A 15,989-nucleotide genomic window follows, 5' to 3' on the forward strand; every position below is an offset into this window, starting at 1 on the left:
TCGCCGTGGGCATCCTTGGTTGTCGTACCACGGACATAAACATAGTTGACCGATTCTCCAACGAGGAGAGCTTAGGGTAATATCTATAAGATAGAAGCTCTTCAAGATAGAACAATTCACTCACAATTGATCTTTGATCGCTGACGTCGACTTGATAATTATCTCCTCCTAGGACAGCATAAATATCGGGGATTGCTCTATCTCCAAGAGGTTGGATGTCTGTTCACCTAGATTAGTGTTTTCTCCATCTAACTACGACGCGGAAATACCGGGTGAGTGAGACGGATTTCCGTCTCTTGGAAACTCGGGACCGCTGGTGAGCGAGTCTCGGAAATAGAAATCATACGTTTCTCCTGCAAGTTTCCATCTGTTCTCGTATCTGCGCACCAGACGCCTCACTCTCCTATTTGAATCGAAGACGATATGTTCAGCACCCAATAGGACCCATCGAGTGTCCCCGTTCACGACCTCCTCTGCGTAGACGACTATCGAGATAGATGAGTAGTTTGCGAAAACATGCTCCTTGTCATTGAACACATTAAGTGTCAACATCCCGTCAAAATTGGACGGAACCTCCACGGTCTGCGTGACTGAATTGGACGGATAGATGGGGACGCGCTGCTGCCCGAACGCGAATGGTTTGTAGGGGGGCGTGGAACCAAAGCAAGAAAATGAGGCTTCGATTCCGCTTCCCGGTATTCCAATTGGCTGTAGAAAATGTAAATCAATGCACAATTGAGAGGCTAATAGACATACCTCAATGGAAAACACCAATTTGACACCCTCGGGCTTGTCGTTCAGGAGGCGGAGCCTTGTAGTCACGCTGGCACCGGGCGAAGCAGGATCGGCGAAGGTGCAGTTGTAGGTTGACAATGTAGGGTCATTGCCAACATACTTGACCAAGTCGCGCCAATTCTTGACCTTCTCCGAGAGGGCATGGGGAGTCGCGTCGGTAGTCGTGATAAGCGTATCATGGCGACCAATACTCTGCCTAGCTGTGAAATCAAGCGGCTCTGCTGTTACGATGACTGGGATTATATGACATTTAACAATGATCACTTGATGTTGTAACATCACACTTACTTTCGCCGTCTTTCGAAGCGGTAAGCGTCTTGCTGCCAAACGGAGAAACATCCTCCCAAACCTGAGGCCAGAGCACAAGCTCATTCTGAATTGCCCTCAGGTTGACAATCGTAGTGACGTGCTCGGGACAACCTTTCCCTCGTACGACCGCTTTTCCTCTGATGTAAATCGGAGTGGAGGCATCATCGGGATCTATATCGTGCGCGATGAATTGGTCGTAAGACTTGATGAAAACTTCCGGGTCAACAAGTGTGTGACTGAGGGGAATGACATCCGGGCTCTACAGTGCATGAAAACTGTCAGAAGGAGAGGAAACGAGATTAGATGAACGCATACAAAGGCTGTTAAAGCATGCAGTCCATCCACTAGTTGTCCATTCAGAGCTGGACGTTGAGATCAGTATATATATGCTCAGAAAAGAGGCAAAGGTTATGACTCACTGGAGCGGAAATATATGCCGTTGTCTAGCTCTGATCCAGCCATGGTAATTGAATCGATGGAATACTGTCGGTAGGAAAAGTAAGGAGACATGAGTGAAGCGGACTATCGTCTTGCAAGAGAGGCGCACGAATCTCACGTCGAAAAGAGGATCGCATAATTGCGTCAACACATGATACATCCATTTTTCCAAGCGCCATAAGCATGCTCCTTCCAGATTCGACAGCATACCGCCCGGAGCAGATACAACAGCCATTCAGGTTTAGGTTCGCAGGCTTTCATTCGTTGACACAGGAAGGTTGAGCCCTCCGTGCTGTGCAATGAGCTACGGCCATTTTTCCGCTCTTGTTTCGAGATTGACATGTCGCTAATTGTCGGGCGCATATTGATCGTGACTTTCCTGGAGAATCTAAGACCATCATGCTTCAGCAAATTAAATCAGAATCAGATATGTGACTCTGCCTCTTTTTCTTAGTCGAAACCTTAGGCAAGAGGACATAAAGTGGACGCAGTCTTCCAAGTCGAAGACTTTGATGTGTCAATTAGAGCGTCATCGACTGCGACCCAATTCAGGCGCACCTTGGTGAGTCGAGAAAAACACCGCCGGTGGTTGGCTCGAGCGGTAGGTATCACCTGGACTGAGATTCATCGGGTGAACCTTCGCTTGCTTGACAGCAAATCGCTCGCGCCAGATGGCACCAATACTGCAAGTAGCTGATTCGTCTCAAAGCCACAGAAAGATCACCGATTAGTTTGATAAAGGCACCCTAGCAGAATATATGAGACACTAACAGCGTTCCGCGTGCGATCGGGGTCGGAAAGCCACACAAAGTCCCTTTCGACATGCTCCTTCCCTCGACTAATGAGTCCTTGCATACATACTGAGAGCGCCCTCCCGCCACAGTGGATGGTTTCTGAGCAAAGTAGTCCGAAATCACTGCCGTCAAGCCGTACCATCATTATCAATGACCTCAATTCGAGCGCCATCGGCTAGCTTATAGTCTCATTCGAGCTTGAGCGTAGTTCTGCCGACATTACTTAGGTACCAGCACCAGCCAAGCCATCGGGACATCACTCCGGACCAAAATCGAAGACAGAGTTTGTCAATCGCCTCGAGCCCGGGCCCGGGTGGCGGACGCGCGCGGCATCTCCCGAATGGGCGCTTGACTCTTGAGACTACTGGCGGTTGAACGACTTGGACTGCGACAGTAAGTAATGGCCGCAATTATGTACTTGCTTAGGGACACGGAATATGTCGATAATTAGTCTGACAGCCATCTAGTTGATAAAAAAGACTGTTCACGGACGAATGGTTATGCGCGGAAGATACATTCATGACTCTTAGCATGCGTTGGTCATGAGATTAGTACTACTAGTGGCTTGGGTCAGTCCTCCTCTCGTTACATTCTGTGATGCCCCTGTTGACACATGATGGTATGCTTTCTATCCAAACCAATGCAAGTTCTTTTTCTCCAGAATCTTATATCGTATTTCCAGGCGGACGGAGCACTCATGCCGAAATCCTGCATTCTTCTGCACGTGCAACATAGGCGACTTTCAAGGTGGGGAATGCAGGAGCCACTGACAGTAAGTCTAACCTGAAACTGCATCCAGGTCCTGGGGATATTGTGGCACCTGAAAAGTCCGCGTTCCACCTCGATCGGATCGGATCTCTCACGTTGGCTCCATCTCCGTCTTGTTCCCCTGGCTCCGTCTGTGTGCCGGTACCGTAGTCGCAACGCAAATGTTCAGACACGCTGAATATTCGGAGGGCTATCGGTGAAGTCCTATTTCCCGTATCCGATGTCTGTAGGAGGGACGTAATGTTGGAAGAAGTCTGCTCACCGGACTGAGGAGACATCGGGTCTGCGAATCACGATCGACCTCCATTCAATTGACCTGTTCGATCAAGCCTGCCGCTTTCGCGGCTTGCTCGCTGCATATTCCGCCGAAGTCTAGGCCAGAGAGGTGGCCAGCGCCCCGCGTTGAGCTTCATGTTCTTCAAGAAGCTCCCACAACCGTGGTTCATGACATTCCAGCAACTGCAACTTCTATGCACTGCTTCTCAAGCGTAAATGTATTGGAGGCTGGAGCAATGCTGAGGCTGGCCCCCTGGCTAGCGCCGAGGCATGCTGCACTATGATTATCCTCGGATCTCCAGTGAGTCCATAGAGTGGCCATAGGGATGCATGTCCGACAACAGCCGGACTAGTGTCATTCTTTCGCCAGGATATTTTTCTAGAATTTGTGCAGAAGTCTTGATACTAACCGACGTTCTGGCGTGAAATTGCGCCTTCGACCTCCTTCCATAGATGAGAACACTGCGTAATTCTCAAAGGACAGAACTTCGGTACACATAAGGCATACGGCCGTACGAGGGCCGCAAGCCATATAACCCATTGAAAAGGGCAGGAGTATTTTGCGACACGCCGTCAATGGACTCAGTGGGACTTTGCGCTGAGAACGTTGGGTATTACAAGAAAATGTGTTAAAGTACAAGTAATTCACCAGCAGTACAAGGGGAATGGTTCAAAGTGTATGTACAAGACAGGGTATTCGCGTACGTGTACACTGGTCCATCGTCCAACTAGAGTGGCCTAGAATATAGGAGGAAAGCCATAATCGGGCTTGAATATCGTACATCAGACAATTGGGATCGGGCAAGCGTGAGATACAACAGTCAAACTCAGAATAGGGGCTACAGTGATCAGACGATAGAAAATCTGTAAAAACGTCCATGAGCCACATCAACACAGCACAAGCACAGAACCACTTACGCCTCGCTGCGCCAATCCTTGCCATGAGTTGCAACTTCTGCACGTTCCTGTATGCGGTTTGCCCAGCCTTCGGGACGCCCCGCATTCGCTAAAATTGCCGAATCGCGTTTCGACACTACTTTGAACTGCCCTGATTTTTCTTCTGTGCGCGACTTTGTGCTCTGTGCCTCCTCTTTCTTCCGCTGGAAGAGCTCCTGCAGTACCTGCGTCTGGCTCATATTAGGGTTTGCCTTCGCCTCGTTCATGCGATCGCGAACGGCGACAAGCTGCCCATCAACGTACTCCAGCCCTGTGCGCACGGCATCCGAAATGGCCTTCTGCACCTGCTTCTTTACCAAGCCAGTTGCAAGCGGACGGAGCGTCTTGTACAAGAAATCATGCTTCGAGTCCCGGATCGAAAATTTGAGCGTGCTGATTTTCACATGGACATCCTTCACATTGAACACGCTTGAACGGTCCTTCCCCGAAGAGGCGATATGGGCGGTGACAGTCAAACCCTCTCCGCCCATCAACACGTCCGCGATACCTGAATCCGATATCTTCGGGAATCCATTCTTCTTGTTGAAATAGAACGCCACATCGCGCATATCTGCCTGGATCTGGCTAAACGTAAACGTGAACTCATGTTGACCCTCATCTCTACAGGGTGCAGAGCTAAGGGGTCAGCGTGTAGCGTGGTGGGTGCTCGCGAGAACACGCACGAGATAGCATTGTACGGGCTAAATTTAAGGTAGTTGTGTGCTTCCATAGCAACGATATTTGGGAACAAGTTGCGACCAGATAGCGCAAGATTCTCAATGACGAGATCCAGCGATTCATCGGTATACTCGACGCGTGGGATAGGAACATATCCGACCTGACGTGATTCATTAATACCGCAAAGTGACAGTATCGCTCATGAACGACATACTCTGTCTATGATGCTTGGCAGGATGACCTTCCGAATGTCCATCCAAAGATCCGGCTTGAACTTAAGGCTGCCCTCGTCGTCAAACAGGAGATCCTTAGTAAGACGCGCCCAGTCGTTGCCGAACCTATTGTACGCTTAGACCCGCATATACGGAATAGTGCTGACCATTCACACACCTTTGGTTGAGAGGATCGTCACCAAACGCGGTGAACCAGTCTGTCATTGACGAGAATAGCGCATCGAAGTGTCCCTTATACTTTCCGTCATAGAAGCGACGTCCACTTTCCATCAGTTTATTCGCTTCATTGTTGCATTGTGGTTCTAGCACGTAGCCAGACTCCAAGAGCACCTAAAACGTACCTCCGTCAGTTCATGCTCAGCGAAAGAGGTTCGTTACGTACCCTACGTGAATACTTATCACACGAACGGAACCATTCTCTCAGCTCCTCGTCCTGTTGTGCGTCCTGATAGAGTGTCTGAAGAGTATCACCAATCACACCCAGACTCATTCCGTTTGCGAAACGCTCCAAAAGAGTGCGTAACTCGGACATCGCCAACTGTAGACTATCGTCACTACGCATTATATCATGCGAATCCTTTGCTGTGTAACGTAGAAACACTTTAGCGCGTAAGCGATGGTCGAAAACGGATCACAGCATACCATGTCCAGAAATGGTTTTGCCGTGACTGGCATACTCCTCCAAAAAGGCGAGAAGCCATTGTACACTTTCTTGGTAGTCCTTGTGATTCTGGCATTCGATAATGACCTTCTTCCCTCTGTAGATAAACTGGTCACGACGCTCTGGTGGGAAGTATTCTTCACTCAGGAACTGTTTCGCGCGGTCAAAGTGCTCATTGGCCCGATCTTTGTGTTCCTGTGGCATTCGATCGGACATCTGATCCTGTATGCGCACAGTTAGAGTTTCTGTTTGATGTGCAAGACGACACTAAACACGAACCCGTACACCACGCAGCCTGCCCATAAGGCCATTCTTTTTCATCTCGGCATCCTCCTGATTGTCGGGGACCATCTCACCTCCAGTAGCGCCAAGAGTTTCGTCTTTCTGCCTGGATGCTTCCTGCTGCATGAAGCATATGAAAAACGCACCCACAAACTACGTATTCCTACGTACCATGCCACGATCAACAAGTTCATCTTTGCGCTGTTGACCTTCGTCGAGCGCCTGCGCGCCGCTTCTGACTTCACCATCACTCTGCCTTACGGTGGCTCCTTGGCCAAACTGGTCTTTAGGGTGTTGAGATACCCGGGTATCAGTACCAGGAATACGTGCTTCGAGGACCTATAATGAATTGATTAGCGCATATATGTGGTCTAGACATATACTAGACATACGGGCGTCTCGTCTGGTCCCGCGACTCTATCACCTTCAGTGACAAAATGGTCGCGCGGGGCTGTTTCATCGACCGTAGCAAGTCGATCAGAATCGGGGCGAGCGGCATCTGCTATTTTGCTGGCGCCGCGCGCGAGAAGGTCACGGCCAATGACAGAAAAATCGGACACGAGCTTGCGAACCTCCGAATTCGTCAGGATGAGGGAGAGGAGGGTACGAAGGTGAGTAACGGCTTCTTGGCCATCATTCTTGACCTTTTCTTGGTCGACGGGAAGGACTTCGTTGGGGTCTTTCTTAGCTTGGGAGGGGTCGACAGCCCGTGTGTTCCATATGAAGTTTTGAAATAATTCATCTGCATTCTTTTGCTTGACCATGAGACGCGCAGTCTCGATGATGTCGCGGGAATCTTGAATAAGACGCTGACCATCCGGAGAGAGCGCGCTTGTGTCGACGGGGGAGTGGTTGATGGCATAGGTGAGAGCTTTGTCTATTTGTTCGTTCGAGGGCATGCGAGACTCGCGAAAGGCAGAGACGACGCCATAGAAGCGAAGCTTGCGGTCTACATCGGCCGCCTGAGCGGCTCTGTCTGCGGGTTGAGCGACAGAGCCCTGTGTGTTGAAGTGTAAGCGGGATGCATATGAGGGAGAGAAAGGCACGCACTGCTGCGGGCGTGTCGGATATGTCTTTGGGAGCCGCAGGAAGAGACATGAATAGTGTAAGTCGTTAATCGTCGTTGAGAGAGTTTGGGTATGGGGGGAATAAGAGAGGCAGAAAACGAACATGTGCGAGGAAGTCTTAAATGGCAGCACTACGACTACGTCATGGACAAGTTGGGGTGATGTCAGTGGTGCCACATCCCCAAATCCCACTGCGAGAGTCTGTATCCACCTCGAATTTGCAAGTGGTCCCATATTGCTGGCGCAATTCCGATCGTGGTTATCTCAGAAACAACGCGTAAAAATGAGACAATACAACTCACTACTTCAATTGCTCCAAGATTCAAGTGCTCCACTTTTCAGCAGTCCACCAGTGACCAATCATCCATGTCATGGCCAGGGCCAGCGCGTCGGAGCTATGGCCACAATCCATAACATGCACAAACTCCACCTTGATCACCGTGGTAAGATTAGAATCTCCAAACTAAACCTATTTAAGCATGTTCGAAATTCAAGTCATCCTCTAAGTACTCGGAGAGAATAATATACACAAAAAATTTGGACTGATAATACTCTGTTGTATTCAGGACATAAGTATATCCTCCAAAAATGCCAAAAAAGGCAAATTTTTGCGTCAGGTTTCAGCACCATGGGAAAACTATGGTGCCTTCGCGCGGAACGAAAGCCGGGATCGTATTTTCTCTCAATTTTCGGAGCCCGAGCCAAGCCCGAGCATTGGATGTTATATTTTGGAAACGAGCATGATAGATCGGCGGCTTCTAATTGGCCTTTTCATCAAGTTCTTCGTATATCAAGTCCGCGTTTATAGATCGGACATTCCAGAAATATACTCTCTCTTGCGGCGGCCGGCAGTTTCCGGCGGACGTTCGACGACAAAGCTTCGACAATTGCTCATGGTGAATGACTCACTTTTATGACAATGTGAACGAACTCGAAGATAGGTAATAAAAGTAAATACCATATGATACCTTCATACTACACGACGAGGATGCAGGACAACCGTATTGCCAGACAGCCGGACAGTTGGATGAGAGACGGCCATTCGAACAGGCGCTATGATTATATAACATGACTCGGCACATTCACGGCGATCACATTCATCACTGCATCGCACAGGACTATGACGCATTATGCACTGCGGCAGCAGCGCCCTTCAAGGGGCCGTGTTGAATATGGACAATGTTAGCGCGCGATGCTCAGTCGTGGGGGGAATGAAATGACTCTGTTATCTGGACAATGGTAGCGCGACGCTAACAGTACAAGTAAGTAAGTACAGGAGGTGTCATACCGAATAAAAGCTTACCTCAGTCGTGCAGTGAGTGGAATGTACCAACTGACTGCTAAGGAAAACCAGGGTATCTCTATGTGGGAGAACACTATGCACGTGTCAGAAAAAAGGTTATGATACGAAGAACACAAGTTTGGGCTTGATTGGTGTCCGGAGCGATGCGAAATCCAACAGGCCGCCGGAAACGACCTAAGCGGCGCAAATAAATGAGCAGCCGAGCAAAGTAGTGTCCGCGGCCAGGCGAGAGCTCACTGTTTCAACGAGACTAGCACAGGAAGCCGGGTCGGCGACTACTCTCTCCTCTTCCTCCTTCTTGAAACCAGAGGTGTGGACATTCCTCCCCTCCGTTTGTGTATGCCTTTCCCGCTCTGCTACTCCACTCACTGGAGGATATAACTGTTTGTCATATCTGCGCAGGCGGTCTCGTCGACCATGTCTCTTCTCCTGCTTTCCCCCGTGTTCCTCGCTTTTATTGTCATATATAGGCTTTCTGCTCGTCGCCATCCCCTGCCACCAGGCCCTCCCCCCAAGTTTCTCACCGGAAATATTCACCAGGTTCCTCCTACGCATCCCTGGCGCACGTACGAGAAATGGGGTCTTCAATACGGTGCGTCGTGTTACCTATGAGCGATTCTGCCTTCACTCATGATTTCCACAGGCCCTATGGTCTACTTCAGAATAATGCAAAAGAAATTCATAGTCCTCCATACGTTCAAGGCCGCCACCGACCTTTTGGATGCACGAGCGGGCATTTACTCTGAGCGTCCTACCACCGTCTTCTTCGGCGATCTTATCGGACGCCAGGAGGCCGTCTTTTATTTGCCGTCCACTCATCGCAACTTTAAGAAGTATCGGAAGTACCTCACCTCTGGCCTCAATGCTCGCGCCACAAGGAGTTATGCTGAAGTGTCGAAAGATGAAGTCCATGTCCTCCTTCTAAATTTGATGAAGAATCCGGAGCAATTTACTCATCACTTCCGGAGGTGGGCATCTTGGCTTGCAGCTCTACACTTGATTGTATCATATCATCTTCAGATATGCTGGCGCCGTAATTCTCAAAGTCACATACGGGTGGACTGTCTCCAACACGGGCGACGATCAGCTTGTTTCCCTAATAGAGCAAGCCGCCCGCCTTCAGCCAGAGCTGGTCCGTCCTGGACGATGGATGGTTGACACCATTCCCCTTCGTACGTTCGCAATATCTCATTTATGCGCAGACCTGATACTTTCACAGTCAAATATGTACCTGCATGGTTTCCTTTTGCAAGCTTTCAAAAGGCGGCACTTGAATACAAGGCCATATTCTCGCGGATTGATCAATATCCCTGGGAGTGGACAAAGCAGCAGGTCGTGAGTACTCATTTCGATCCAGGCAAGAAAATTTTGAGCCAACGAGCCCATTCTACATTTCTCTTCGGCGACCTATCATTAGACGTCCGGCACGTATACCGATTCCTTCGCGTCCAAGCATATCCTCGAACTCGACTCTCTACCTCCGGAAGAAGCTGCAGAAGAAGACAAGATTGCTAGATTTTGCAGCGCGGGTCTCTATTCTGGGGGTGCGGAAACGGTGTGTCGCACATTCATATCCGCCATCCGCTTTCGTCATTGACAGATTCATTTGTGCTGCCAAGATCGTCGGCGTACTTACAGCATTCACGCTCGCAATGACACTGTATCCTGATGTACAAGCCCGTATTCAGGAAGAGCTTGCGACTATTGTAGGGCAGCGCTTGCCAACGGTGGACGACAAAGATTCCCTACCGTACCTGAATGCCGTCTTGTGGGAAGTGTTGCGATGGGCGCCCATTGCCCCGGTCGGTGAGCTGCATCCCTACTGCTATATAACGGGGAAAGTGGCGCTCACAGAATGCAGCTTTGCCACATCGTGTTTTGGAGGACGACGTGTATGAAGGATACCTGGTCCCAAAGGGCACAGTCGTGATTCCAAACATCTGGTGAGTATTTATATATGTTAATTGTCTCGGGATACTCATCTTCTGGAGGGCAATGACGCGCGACGAGTCGGTCTACCCAGCGCCTGACGTATTCGATCCAGAGCGCTATCTCGGAAAGACACCTCAGCGTGATCCTCGTCGAATGGTATTCGGGTTTGGACGACGAGTGTGTCCAGGTGAGTGGAGTTGCTATGTGTTAGATTCAATGCCACGTATAGTTCTGCTCATGCATGCTTTGCCTCTCCTCTTAGGCGCCCATTTTGCCGAAACGTCTATATTTTTGGTAATGGGCAGCATAATGACGGCATTCAATATCACAAAGGCTTTGGATGACGCAGGAAAGGAGATCATTCCCGCAGTGGAGTTCTCGTCGAATATTACTAGGTGCGTTCTGCGTAAGGTTGCTGTAACTTTTTCAATTTACATGACATTTAATTTTCCCCGTTCAGCCACCCCTTACCTTTCGAGTGCAAGGTCACTGCGAGAGCACCTGATCTTTTGGCATCGCTCTAGGCTGGCGCAGCGGAATGACCGCAGCTCTTGTGATTACAGAAGATGGGCGAGCTCATTGGATTACTACTTCGGAACCCCACAGTCCATCTATTAGCTCAGTTTCACTACAGGTGATAGATGGTACCTTATCTATGGAATTCACATCGTCGACACGTCTTCCAGTCCATCTTATTATTGGATATTAAACCCTATGTAGTCTAGATGTGAAAAAGCTTGTCGGACACCCAATGAAGTTGGGGTTCACTTGAATCGTAGGTATCGAAGCTAGATTTGAACTTGGGTGTGCTAACCTTCGTGGGTACCTGACGGCTTATGTATGAGGAGAGTTACAAGTGGCCTTCAACTAAGACAGATCCGCCTCTCCTTAAGCAGGAAGTCAATATTGAGCATACTCACTAACAGAATCGTCCGGACATAGCTCATGACAGTGGGTCATTATGCTGTCAGCTATCATCCGCATAGCCCGGGCCGCAAGTTTCAAGGCGCAGCGCAGCCTCATAGTCAACCTCGTATGACCAATTCCTCGTCTGAAATTATCATTTAGGAGCACTACCTCCGGCTTATTCACCGTAACAGCGTAGTGTGGACATCGATCGTGTCGTCCGATTAGCGGAGACAATTCATTATTGTTTAATGTTAAGATTGGTACGCTCAAATAGCTATAAGCTTGTGTCGAAGCTATTCAAGCCTCACATTGCGTATTCTTCGTGACTGGTGCATGTAAGAAGGAAGCACGAGCAGTTGAGTCACTGCGTTGGAAAGCGGTTACGACAATGAATTAAATCACGTTCACTATTTCATCGCCTGGGGCGAATGAACGAGATTTAATACTGTGTCAAGACACCGACGATGTACCAACGGAGACAGGAATATCTTCGATTGAGACAACATACTCGGCAACGGGCGGCCTTCAAGGGAGTAGTTGCTTGGTCCAATTTGGGTCTGCGGGCGGCGTAACACCGACATGGTGAACTAGCTGCCTCAATTCCCGATGTTCATGGAGATTAACATTACTGACCCCCTCTTCTGGGCAGCGAGGACTTGCCCGAAAGCCCCACTCTGTGATCCGCGCTTCGTAGTGAACAACTTCGTAAACTTCCCTGATTGGTTCGAAACTGCGGTCCGTCTGTGTCCCCTAGCTTCATGCAGCTACTGCGGCCACCGCAGCGGCAGGACCAGCTGTAGAAGCCGGAGGGACACGTGTGCATGTTCGTAATAAGAATGTTGTGATCGAGCTAGTATATGAGTGAGTTCGTGGTTGAGCAACGACCTGCGAAAAAAATTTACTTTGCGCCTTTCCCCCCCGTAGCACTCATCTTCACACACCTCAATCATGCGCCAGTTACAAAACTTCAGTGCTGTCTTCAGCCAGATGTTCCCTGGAAAGCCAAAGTTTAGCACCGAAGAAATACCCGACTTATCTGGGCGAGTGGTCATCGTCACTGGTACGTCAACTGTTTTTGTCCATGATATTCTATAGATACTTAGAAACTGCAGGGGGAAATGTCGGTATTGGTAAAGAGACAATCAAGGTAGGTCGAGCGACCAATTTGCGTTTGGACCGTCTGGGACGTGTGTGTACAGGTTTTATTGGAGCATAACGCCAAGGTCTACATGGCGACACGAAGTGAAGAGAGAGCAAATGTTGCCATTAAAGAGTTGAAGCAACTTACCAAAAAAGAGGCGATCTTCTTGAAGCTTGATCTCAGCAGCCTTGTGTCTGTTCGTGAGGCGGCTCGGGCATTTTTGCAGTGAGCATTTTTTGCTTTGATATATTACGCTCGCCTTCGGGGCTTATAGGATAACATTAGACAGGAGAACAAGCTACACATTCTGTTTAATAATGCGTGAGTAGTTCCCTGAATACACAAGACAAAAGATGACAGATCTTTCACCTAGCGGAGTAATGTGGTGTCCGCACGAAATGATCAGCGCTGACGGGTACGATATGCAATTCGCCACCAACGTGATGGGTATGTCCAGCCGGTCGTGATATTTTGCTCGGCACATGAACCAGGAGATCTGCCCAGGTCACTACTATTTCACCAAGCTACTCATGCCCGCCTTGCTCGCGGGCAGGGATACTTCGCCAGACCGTCACACTAGAGTTATCACGACGTCCTCCTCGGGCGCATACATGGCGACCCTCAACTTCGACAGCTTGAAGGATGGTCCCAAGCGCAAAAAAGTTACGACAGAGACGCTATACTACCAGAGCAAGTTTGTGCGTGCTTCGACTACACTGCCTGGATCCCGAGTAAATAGGCTGACGACTGGCTTCATGTAGGCAAATGTGGTCGTCAGCCGTCAATTTGCAAAACGCTTCGGCGAACAAGGTGTCATCTCTATCTCCGTTAATCCAGGTCAGCTTTGAACGTAAATAAGTACGGATAGGTCGAACTTACATTTTGTCGGGCTAGGTACGGTCGACACTGAACTGTTGCGCCACACCTCCCCGCGGTCGCGCTCGTTCATGGTGCGCCAAGCCTGTGTTACTAAGCATTTTCTCGTCAGTATTGATTCGCAGATGGTTTCTGAATTGTAGCGAGCAACATTCTTGATGCCCGCTCCGTGGGGCGCGCTCACGCAGCTTTGGGGAGGAACGATGCCAGAAGCATTGAAGGCGAACGGAGAGGTAGGGGGTGAATGTTGCTGGGGACAATATTCGTGCTGACCGCTATCCTCTGGTCAGTTCTTGATTCCGTGGGCGAAGGTTGGGAAGTGTCGCCAAGAGGCGTACGACGATGAGCTCGGAAGCAAGCTCTGGAAGTGGCTCGAGGAGCAAGTTCGACCCTACCAGGGCTAAGGCCTGACCACGCCGCCAATGGTGGACGACCGGTTGTTCGAGCGATCAGACAAATGGTGAGGAAAGCGTCAGGAACACCTACCCATGCTTTTATCTTCTTATCGTGCAATTCTCCCATATATCATTGCAGTCGCATGTTCGGTGTATTCGCACCTCGTCATTGGGCGCTTTAGTATGGGTTGAACATATTCTTCTCTCCAGACCTACGCGATTTTACTTACTTTGATTAATCTCTTGGTCCTTATCGCTTGAATTATAGAGTCCATCTGCATCTCTGCTATCGGGAAATGTAAATAAGCGTATGTGGAAGTATTGGGGCTGAAGACGCCTTCTTTGCAACTTCCCCCTTGCTTTTTTTGACATAATCTTTGCATTGTCCTCTTTGCTCCACGGCACCTCATCCCCCAATGGATAATCAAAATGCATGCATGCGTTTAAAACAGCCCTCCCGCGCCGTCCATCGAGTATCGCCACACCCTCGATTATCCTATCAGCCACGCTCGCTCACACTTCATACGGTAGTACCGGTGGCGCTCGCCTCACGAGCGCACGCATGAGTGATACCATGCTCTGATCCCCTGGGACTCCCAAATACTTCGTCCTCCTGCGCTTCATACAACCTATTGACCCTGCGCCCCATCCACGCACGCGAGTCGAGCCTCTTGGGATGTGTCACGTCTCAAGGGCCCTGCCAAACTCGAGCTCCGAGTTGTCCGAGTTGACCCCGACACAGAGAACGCTGACGAAGTTACGTACAGCCGTAATTTGCAGCCACGGGGATGCGTTGTACAGCTCGGGAGACACATGTCCGATGCACGCGCTCAACCGCATCGTCGGCCAACTCAAGCGGTGGCGCACGAAGAGGCGGAGGCGGTTCGACCAGGCGAACGAGTGCGGGTGCTCACATGTGAGTATCGCGTTCAGTGTCGTCTTTTTCGCACCGTTCCCGCTCGTGAGATACCATCGCAAGTCGTTATGGATCGTCCAGTCGATATTCCGGAGAACGTGGCGCTCGCCGTAGCCTATGTTCAGCGTGCAATCTCACACCCGACGTGCGCTAGCTAAGGACGGCATGTGCAGAGTGCGTGCCAGCTGCGAGACCGTGTCAGGCTCCGACCTTGGAAGAGAGCTCGGCCTCGGTCCCGGTGAGAACAGTTCAATCTGTGGTGACGAACGCGACGTGTGTGATCCAACCGAGTAGACCGTCTTTGAACCGCATGCCGAGGATGATGTGCGGGGTAGATGTGTCATCCGATGTGTGCAGGAAGTGGAAGAAGTTTAGCATACGAGAACGCTTTTGTACGTCAAGACCAGCTAAGATAGAGCAGTCATGGATAAGTGAGTGTCACCGGTATAAGAACGAGTCGTACACGCACTGAGGGTTCGTCTAACACTAGCACTGCCGGCTCGAATGAGACCGCTTTCGCAACTCTCGCCCTCCATGTCTGTCCGTTGCTAAGTGTGTTGATAGGCAAATCCGATACGTCCGTCAGGGGCAGTTGATGCATCAACGCATTGAAATTCATGCGCTCTTCATAGTCTCTCCACAGAGGATCGACCGCTTTATAGTCGCCTCCGAGAAGTAGGTCGTACGGGGTCCCGCTGGTCCTAGTCACACATATATAGCACCATGGCGCGTGTAGTCGAAGAACACACCGCGTGGGTTTGCAGTGCGCCTATCACTGACGAGGCGTATGCGTTCAATCGGGTCTCGGAATCCCAAAAACAAAAAAGATGCCTCTCGGAGGGGACGAATGTATACGACGCTGCCCCATGAGCGTCCTGAAGAGCGTACGTTTGCTACTGCCGTAGCCAGTGGTGATGACTACCTCGCCTCATTTGACTTGATTCTCCAAGAGACGTCTCGGAGAATGAGCTCGGCGATGATTGGGTCGCCTTGTGAGAAGATGGACGATGAGGGGAGGATGGGTAGTAGTTGCTCTCTCGAACGTGATAATGACTCAGTAATACTGAGTCGCTATGATATTGAAGATGCGAAACCCTGTGCGAAGGAAGGTTGGTATAAACGACGGCGAGAGTATGCTGACCCGACACTCCGTATCCTTGCGCATGCGAGAGCAGCGACGGCAAACGTGGTGGTGTCACTGAATAATCCGAGTGAGTCAGGCCCAGATATACAGTAGGGAAGTTCAAAGTTGACGCAGCTGGGCTCGCAGAAAGTTCTGC

At 50.1% G+C, this 15,989-nt stretch overlaps 5 protein-coding genes across 5 annotated transcripts; 2 read left to right on the plus strand and 3 right to left on the minus strand.

Annotated features, from left to right (window-relative positions):
- Window positions 1-252: 252 nt before the first annotated feature.
- On the minus strand, window positions 253-1,566 carry FIBRA_08424 (uncharacterized protein; the record flags this gene model as incomplete). The annotated part of the gene is made up of 5 exons (XM_012330075.1): window positions 253-708; window positions 757-1,028; window positions 1,084-1,363; window positions 1,420-1,466; window positions 1,524-1,566. 5 exons carry the CDS (start codon window positions 1,564-1,566, stop codon window positions 253-255), a joined length of 1,098 nt encoding a protein of 365 aa, XP_012185465.1.
- A 2,662-nt stretch (window positions 1,567-4,228) lies between these two features.
- Window positions 4,229-7,268, minus strand: FIBRA_08425 (uncharacterized protein; the record flags this gene model as incomplete). Its single annotated transcript, XM_012330076.1, has 11 exons — window positions 4,229-4,244; window positions 4,299-4,937; window positions 5,000-5,154; window positions 5,209-5,332; window positions 5,385-5,557; window positions 5,610-5,809; window positions 5,870-6,110; window positions 6,168-6,287; window positions 6,342-6,509; window positions 6,563-7,168; window positions 7,221-7,268. 11 exons carry the CDS (start codon window positions 7,266-7,268, stop codon window positions 4,229-4,231), a joined length of 2,490 nt encoding a protein of 829 aa, XP_012185466.1.
- Window positions 7,269-8,957: 1,689 nt separating this feature from the next.
- Window positions 8,958-10,996, plus strand: FIBRA_08426 (uncharacterized protein; the record flags this gene model as incomplete). The annotated part of the gene is made up of 10 exons (XM_012330077.1): window positions 8,958-9,132; window positions 9,184-9,508; window positions 9,561-9,712; window positions 9,760-9,875; window positions 9,958-10,095; window positions 10,160-10,346; window positions 10,402-10,483; window positions 10,532-10,659; window positions 10,735-10,867; window positions 10,933-10,996. The coding sequence occupies 10 exons, from the start codon at window positions 8,958-8,960 to the stop codon at window positions 10,994-10,996; spliced, it is 1,500 nt and encodes a 499-aa protein (XP_012185467.1).
- A 1,333-nt stretch (window positions 10,997-12,329) lies between these two features.
- Window positions 12,330-13,802, plus strand: FIBRA_08427 (uncharacterized protein; the record flags this gene model as incomplete). Its single annotated transcript, XM_012330078.1, has 10 exons — window positions 12,330-12,441; window positions 12,494-12,528; window positions 12,581-12,747; window positions 12,808-12,843; window positions 12,896-12,969; window positions 13,027-13,220; window positions 13,284-13,359; window positions 13,417-13,472; window positions 13,542-13,631; window positions 13,689-13,802. The coding sequence occupies 10 exons, from the start codon at window positions 12,330-12,332 to the stop codon at window positions 13,800-13,802; spliced, it is 954 nt and encodes a 317-aa protein (XP_012185468.1).
- A 1,156-nt stretch (window positions 13,803-14,958) lies between these two features.
- FIBRA_08428 (uncharacterized protein) lies at window positions 14,959-15,245 on the minus strand (the record flags this gene model as incomplete). The annotated part of the gene is made up of 2 exons (XM_012330079.1): window positions 14,959-15,116; window positions 15,179-15,245. 2 exons carry the CDS (start codon window positions 15,243-15,245, stop codon window positions 14,959-14,961), a joined length of 225 nt encoding a protein of 74 aa, XP_012185469.1.
- Between the last annotated feature and the right edge of the window lie 744 nt (window positions 15,246-15,989).

This window comes from Fibroporia radiculosa, assembly GCF_000313525.1.
Source record: "Fibroporia radiculosa TFFH 294 genomic supercontigs, scaffold245, whole genome shotgun sequence".
In the NCBI taxonomy this organism is placed as follows: domain Eukaryota; kingdom Fungi; phylum Basidiomycota; class Agaricomycetes; order Polyporales; family Fibroporiaceae; genus Fibroporia; species Fibroporia radiculosa.